Source organism: Stenella coeruleoalba (genome assembly GCF_951394435.1).
Source record: "Stenella coeruleoalba genome assembly, chromosome: 8".
Taxonomy (NCBI): domain Eukaryota; kingdom Metazoa; phylum Chordata; class Mammalia; order Artiodactyla; family Delphinidae; genus Stenella; species Stenella coeruleoalba.
Window position 1 is genome coordinate 98,587,399 of NC_137154.1, and position 7,813 is coordinate 98,595,211.

A 7,813-nucleotide genomic window follows, 5' to 3' on the forward strand; every position below is an offset into this window, starting at 1 on the left:
CTCAAGTACCATCACATTGGTTGTGGGTTTGTTTGCACTCTGAGTAGGAATCCCCCTTGAAATTCTAATATATCCCTCTCTGGAAGGCTACCTTCTAGTTGAGAAGAATTGTTCCAGTAATACATGCCTTCTGCTTAGTAGGAATCTATATCTGTCTGCAGAAATAAATCGAACAAACAAAAAATTAGAGAATTTTGGCCATTTGACCAAGCCTGCAAAACCAAGATGAAACTTGGAAATGTGTCTGCTGAATTTTAGCTATTGTGTCCAACAGTGCTGGTGCTGCGTGAATATGGTGCTCTATGGATTCCTAACCTTCCACAAGGGGCCCCTATTGTTTTGTTTCTTTCTCTCCTTCCCTTTTTTCTTCCCACACATGTTTATTGAGCAGCGATTATACACCACGCATTGTGTTAGACAGTGGTGATTCAGTGATGGGCCTTTGTCCTTACGGAGCTTAGAGTCTGCTCAGTGCGGGAGATAGTCATTGATCAAATAGTGCTGGGAAGGAATGTGTACTTACTAACTGAGGGTGGTGCCCTGCAGGAAAGGAACACTGATCCATGACAGCTTGTTCCGAAGGAAGCTGACCAAGCCTGAGTGGGATGCAGGAGGCGGCCAGGGAAGATTTTGCTGAGGAATTGATGCTTATTGTGAGAGCTGAAGGAGAAATAAGTACTGAACAGGCAGACGGAGAGGGAAGGGAGGGAGGAGAGGTAACAGTGCGCACGAAGATTTTGTAGTGGGAGAACGTGCATTTCAGGAATGGAAGACCCAAGACAGGCTGGGACCTGGGACCCTTTGCTGCAGTGCTGCAATGCTTGCACCTGGACACACCTCTCCTCCAGAAATAGAATATTAAAAAAAAAAACTATATGGGACTAAAAATAACTGTGTGCCTGTTTAGTTGGGGCAAAATTGTGGACAAAAGATACAAAGAGACCAAAAAACGCAACTGCCACTTTTGAAGAGCCTGGAGCAAAAGCAGGGTACTGCGCATGCCCCCTTCACTCAACACCACCTAAGGGGTGGGCAGACCACCTAAGCCACCCCTCTGGCCCGGCCCCTGGACCCCCCTACCCTCACCCTGTATAAGGAGGAAGCTCACCGCCCCGCTCAGGGAGCAAGCAAGGGAACCTGTTGGTTGTGTGTTCCCCACCCCCCCACCTCCCACCCCCCCACCTTCCCCCCCACCTCCCACCCCCCCACCTTCCCCCCCACCCCACCCCCACCTTCCCCCCCACCCCACCCCCCCACCCCCACCTTCCCCCCACCCCACCCCCCCACCTTCCCCCCGACCCCCCCACCCCACCCCCCACCTTCCCCCCCACCTTCCCCCCACCCCCCGATGAAGCAGGGGCCCCAATAAAGCCTTGCCTGAATTTCTTGCCTGGTCTCTAGTCAATTTCTATTGACTGGGGAAGGCCAAGAACCCTGGTCAATATCAGACCCAGAGCATCTGGCTGCAGCCCAGAGAGGATATAGGAGGTGGTTCTGTATGAGGCTTGACTGTTTACACGGAATGATAGAACAGATGAGGACCAACTAGGCCAAGTTAGGAGATTTTGTCTGTATCCTTCCACAGCGGGAAGTCATTCAAGGTTTTAAGCCAGGGTAGAACATAGTCAGATTCAAAGCCTTGCTGCTCTGTGGGGAACGGAAGGATGTAGGGGAGGGTGCAAGAGAGAAAGAAGGAGACCAGTTAGGAGGCTCCTGCAAGGGGTCAGGTGACAGATAATGGCCTTAATCAGAGTGGTGGCAATGACGATGACATCTAAACATCTAGAATGTAAACGTCACCAGGGCTTGGTGAGGGAGTGAAGTAAAGCCCAGAGCTTGTCTCAAAGCTACTTTTGCCCAGCTACCATGTTTACCAGGGCTCTGGGGTAGCAGCTGAGTGTACAAACTCCCTGAACTAGCTATTGTGAATGATACAAAGAAAAGTGTGTCTGCCTTCAAGGTGTTTCTACTCCAAGGTCACACTCGAAATATACATACACAGGCAAATAAACTCTCCTGTGCTAAATGTGGACATATCAGTGTGAACTTCAGGTATGTGGTAGGGACATGCCTCTAGGCTTCCTGAAGTAAGAAACTGGGTTGAACTTTCATGATACTTTCCAGACTGTTAAGGACTACAAATGAAAACGTTTGCTTTTTGCCAGGAGATGAAAAGCCCGCAGGTTAACTAAAAATAAACATTAATGCATTCATTCATTTATGTATTAATTCACTTGTTTACCTGATTTTTATTAAGCACAAATGATGTGCAGGGCATTTGAGCTGGAGAGCACAAGTGATGGAAGGAGACACGGTTTGGAGTCTAACGATTCGGGTTTGAGATCTATGTACTGGTTAGGTTTCTTTTTGTTATTATGGTAAAATATGCATAACGTGAAGTTTACCATTTGCAAATGTGTGATTGTCAAATTTAAAATAAACTTTCCTGTTAAAAAAAAAGTTTACCATTTAACTTTTTCTTAAGTTCAGTGGCATTAAGTACATCCACACTGCTGTATAACCATCTTCAGAACCTTGTCATTTTCCCGGAACTGAAACTCTGTACCCATTAAACAATAGCTGTCCATTTCCCCCTTCCCCCAGCCTCTCGCAATCACCATTCTACTTTCTGTCTCTATGAATTTTATTACCCTAGGAACCTCATATAAGGGGAATCATACAATATTTGTCATTTTGCAACCGGCTTATTTCAGTAGCATGATGTCCTCGTGGTTAACCCATGTCATAACATATGCCAGAATTTCCTCCTTTTTTTGTTTTTTCTTTCTGTAAAAGGTAGGCTTTTTTTTTTTTTTTTTGCGGTACGAGGGCCTCTCACTGTTGTGGCCTCTCCCGTTGCGGAGCACAGGCTCTGGACACGCAGGCTTAGCGGCCATGGCTCACGGGCCCAGCCGCTCCGCGGCATGTGGGATCTTCCCGGACCGGGGCACGAACCCGCATCCCCTACATGGGCAGGCGGACTCTCTACCACTGCACTACCAGGGAAGCCCAAGATAGGCTTTTTAATAACTGCTTTTGTCACCAGGTTAAGTCATGCAGTTACAAAGTAGTTAGAAATTTCTGAAAGGATATTATTGTTAAAAAAAGAAGCTCATTCTTATATAAATAATATCTAGTACCTCATTGGGACACTACTGTTCAAAAGGCCCTGGCCAAACAACTCCCAAAGAAAACACAACCCCAGGTTGTTTCCAGCCCACTGGGAATGAAGCCGTGTGCAGAAGATGAGGGCTCTAAATGACGACACAAAGTCAGGGCTAGGCGGGGCCATTGGCAATGCTCAGAGCCGCCAAAGACGGAGCCCAAGTGGTTTTCTTCTGGGGCACTCTACTTGAATTATTGTTCAATTAGTCAACACAATAGATCTTCAAAAGAGGACAATTAATTAACATTATAAGGAGGTTACTGTGTTCTTTGGACTATATGTCATAATTGTGGTTAGTAAATTCCGACAGTCTTAACAAAAATAACCTCCATCGTTTGCAGGTATGAAGATAACTTAATGGTCTACCAGGCTTTTATTTTTGCTGGATGACAATATGCAATTGATAAGTTATAAATGAGAGTGCTTTATGTTATAAAAATACTAGCTTTTTTCATTTATTATGTTTACAGACATTCACTGCTTGAGTCAAGTTTAGGCTTGTTAAGTGATTAAAGGCAATTTTATTACAGCAGCATGTATTTATTTTATTCTAAAAGAATAAAATGCATACAGAGGGCTTCCCTGGTGGCGCAGTGGTTGAGAGTCCGCCTGCCGATGCAGGGGACACGGGTTCGTGCCCCGGTCCGGGAGGATCCCACATGTCGCGGAGCGGCTGGGCCCGTGAGCCATGGCCGCTGAGCCTGCGCGTCTGGAGCCTGTGCTCCGCAACGGGAGAGGCCACAACGGTGAGAGGCCCGCGTACGCAAAAAAAAAAAAAAAAAAATGCATACAGAGAAAGGTTTTTTTGTTTGTAACCTGTAAAACTGAGTTATTTTGCTGCTGTGAAATACCAATAACTCACTTGAGGACCATGCTACCTCCTGAAAATGCCATATACCTGCTTCTTAAATGTGTCCAAGCACCTGATAGATCTGTCCCGAGCTGAAGTGGCAAGGGACTGACTGCTCTTGGACAAAAGGAGTTTTCCCAGGGCTACAGCTGACTGTGCTGGGAAACAGCCATGGAGCAAAGGCAGCACAGGCAGAGGGAAAAGACTTTATTTAAAGGCAAAATGCCCAAAGGGCTCTCTGACATAGCTAATTTCTACTATCACTTATTAGCTTATATATGATCCCCTAACTTTTTTTCTTAAGGGGCTGATTTGGATTGACTTGTTGAAAATGGTGTCCGTTATCTATTAAGTCATGAGAGAGGGATTTCTGTGGTGACATGTAAACTTGTGATAGGTCTGCGGATGAAGAGGTGAGGAGGGTAGTGAAGCAGTCAGCCGCAGTCCTGTCCGGTCTATGTGAAGGTCACACCAGCTTCATTGTAACCTTGAAGACTTTCTCGATGGCGTTGACATAGGCAGCTGTTCTCGGGTCCAAGCCTAGGTTATAGCTCACGGCGGTGCGCCTGACTTGCCTGGCAGAGCGCTCCATGGTGTAAGCTAAGCCAGAGTGCACGACGTCTTTCTCAGAGGCACCCGATATCCTGTCTTGGAACTCTGCTGTGGGTACAATGGGAACGGTTCCACCATGCTTTCCAAATTTCCTTTCCAAACTCTCTTGAACAGACATGAGCAAGTGGTAGTTAGAATCCCATTCATATTTGAAGGTCAAACGGCCATAGCTGACATGATTCAGATTCTTCAGCCACTCAAAGTAACGTACTGTCACTCCTCCAGCATTCAAGTAGAGATCTGGAATAACCATGACGTTCCTCTCTAGGAAAATCTTACCAGCTTCTGGAGTTGTCAGTCGTTGGCACCTTCAGCAATGATCTTGGCTTTGACTCTGGGTGTATTGGACTTGGTCAGCTGCTTCTCGTTGGCAGCAAGGATCAGTATGTCACAGTCTGCCTCCAAGATGCTCCCTTCATAGATCTTTGCTTTGGGGAAGCCCAGGATTGTTCCATGTTGCAATTTGAAGTCTTCCAGTTCCTTTGGGTCAATACCATCTGGATTCCATATGTTCCCATCAGATTCACCAACACCAACACAGTTAGCACCAAAATGATGTAAATATCTCATAGAGGGCAGGCCCACATTACCAAATCCCTGAACAACAAATGTTTTATCTCCAAATCCTGGTGTCATTCCTAAAATACTCATGTAAGAAGTTTCATTGATGAAGTTTTCAATCCCATGGAATGACCAGCAGCAAAGATCCGTCCGTGGATTCCACCCTGTCTGATGGGCTTACCGGTAACACAGGCATGGGCGTTAATATCATAGTGCCCTATGGTGCTAGCATAGGTGTCAGCAATCCAGGACACCTCCCGCTCGCCCGTGCTCATGTCTGGGGCAAGTACATCAATGCCAGGACCAATAAAGCCCTTCTTCGCCAGCTCCATGGTGAACCTCCTTGTGATGTTTTCCAATTCATTATCGGTATAGTTCTTGGGATTGATCTTAACACTGGCTTTGGCAGCCCCAAATAGCACATCGACCACTGCACACTTACATGCCAGCAGAGAAGCCAGAGCTTTTACTTCATCTACACTCACATCAGTGCTGTAACGGATACCTCCCTTGCAGGGCGTGCGGTGCTGGCTGTGCTGGGTTCGGTAGCCCTCGACGACCTCCCAGGAGCCGCTGTCGCGCCGGATGGGGAAGGACAGGCTCAGCACATGGTTGCAGGGCTTGACGATCCGCAGGACGCCACGCACCCGGTTCCGCTTCTGTTCCTCGCTCTCCCGGGTCTTGAGGTCCTCCACCAGCTTGTCCTCCACGATGCTGGCGCCGCGGTCCAAGAAGCCCTCCACCGTCTTGAAGAAGTTGGGGTCGTCCTCGCGGTCGGCCGCCGCCTTGCTGTACTGTCGCCGGCCGGGCGGCGCGAGCCCCGGCTGCAGGGGCGGTGGCGGCGGGCTGCCAGCGGCCCGGCCCAGCAGTGCGGCCGAGTCGGCCGCTGCCGAGCCTAGGACTGCGGGCCTGACGCGGGACAGCAGCAGCGCTTCGCCCAGGCACCGGTACAGGCGGCAGGAAGAAGGCCGCGGAGGAGATGCGCTCTCACAGGCCGGGGACGGACAGAAGGAGCTCCTTCTTTTTTAAGGCTGAAAAATATTTCATCATATGTATATAGAACATTTTGTTTATTCATCTGTTTGGGTTTTTTTTTGCCGAGCCGCGCAGCTTGCAGAATTTTAGTTTCCCAACCAGGGATTGAACCTGGGGCCACCGCAGTGAAAGCGCTGAGTCCTAATCACTGGACCGCCAGGGAAGTCCCTATCCATTCATCTGTTAATGGACACGTGCATTATTTTCACCTTTTGGCTATTGCGAGTAATGCTGATATGCACATTGGTGTACGAATATCCATTTGGGGTCCTGCTTTCATTTCTTTTGGCTGTACACCTGGAAGTAGAACGGCTGGATCATATGCAATTCTGTGTTTAACTTTTTGAGGAATTATCATACCGTCTTCACAGCAGCTGCACTATTTAATATTCCCACCAGCAATGCACAAGTGTTCTCATTTCTATACAACCTGGTCAACAATGTTACAATGTTACTACGATGAGAACATTTTTTGGTGTGGATATTAGCCATCCTAATAGAAATGAAGTAGTATCTCACTGTGGTTTTGATTTGCCTCCATGACTAGTCATGCTGTGTGCTTACTGGCCATTTGTATATCTTCTTTGGAGAATTGTCTCTTCCATTCTTAGCCCATTTTTTAAAAACATTAAAACAATTATATATTTATTTATTTTAGGCTGTGCTGGGTCTTAGTTGCAGCATGTGGGATCTTTTAATTGCAGCATGCGGACTTCTTAGTTGCGGTATGCGGACTCAGTTGCAGCATGCATGCAGGATCTAGTTCCCTGACCAGGGATCGAACCTGGACCCCCTGCACTGGGAGTGCAGAGTCTTACCCACTGGACCACCCTTAGCCCATTTTTCAAATTGGGTTGTTTGTCTTTTTTGTTGGGGAGTGGTTAGGCTTCTTTTAAATTTGGTTTTTAAGAAACCAAACTCAATCCGGTTTAAGGCAGAAAATAAGCAGAAGAAAGTATTGCTTCACGTCACTGAAAAGTTTAAGGCACATCTGGGGTCAGGGTGCTATGGACTGAATTGTGTCCTTCCCAAAACTCATACAGTGAAGCCCTAATACCCAATGTGACTGTATTTGGAAATGGGACTGTTAGGAGGTACTTAGGGTTAAATAAGCTCATAAGGGTGGAGACCTAATCTGATAGGATTGGCAGCTTCTAGGAAGAGGAAGAGAGAGCACTCTACACACACACACACACACACACACACACACACACACACACACACACACACACATCGAGGAGAGGCCCTGTGAGGACACAGTGAGAAGGAGGCCATCTGCAAGCCAGGAGGAGAGCCTTACCAGAGCTCAACCATGCTGGTACTTGATCTTGGACTTTCAGCCTCAAGAACTGTGAGAAAAGAGATTTCTGTGGTTTAAGCCACCCGGTCTATAGTGTTTTGTTATAGCAGCCCAAGCTGACTAAGACAAGGTTTTTAAAATGCAGGAATATTGTTCTTCCCTCCTCATGCATCTGCTTTCTTCTCTATTGCTTTCTTTCTCAAGTGGGCTTATCCCCATCAAAACAGGCTGGGCATATTTATTCATTAATTCAGTATTACCGAACCCCCCTTAGCCTACACACTGTTCT

General features: G+C 47.3%; 1 protein-coding gene across 1 annotated transcript; it reads right to left on the minus strand.

Moving 5' to 3' along the window:
* Positions 1-4,471: 4,471 nt before the first annotated feature.
* LOC307190452 (glutamate dehydrogenase 1, mitochondrial-like) lies at positions 4,472-7,538 on the minus strand (the record flags this gene model as incomplete). Its single annotated transcript, XM_079929608.1, is given in 5 exon segments — positions 4,472-4,503; positions 4,506-4,925; positions 4,928-5,320; positions 5,323-6,173; positions 7,525-7,538. Coding segments are annotated over 5 exon segments (1,710 nt in total).
* Positions 7,539-7,813: the final 275 nt, after the last annotated feature.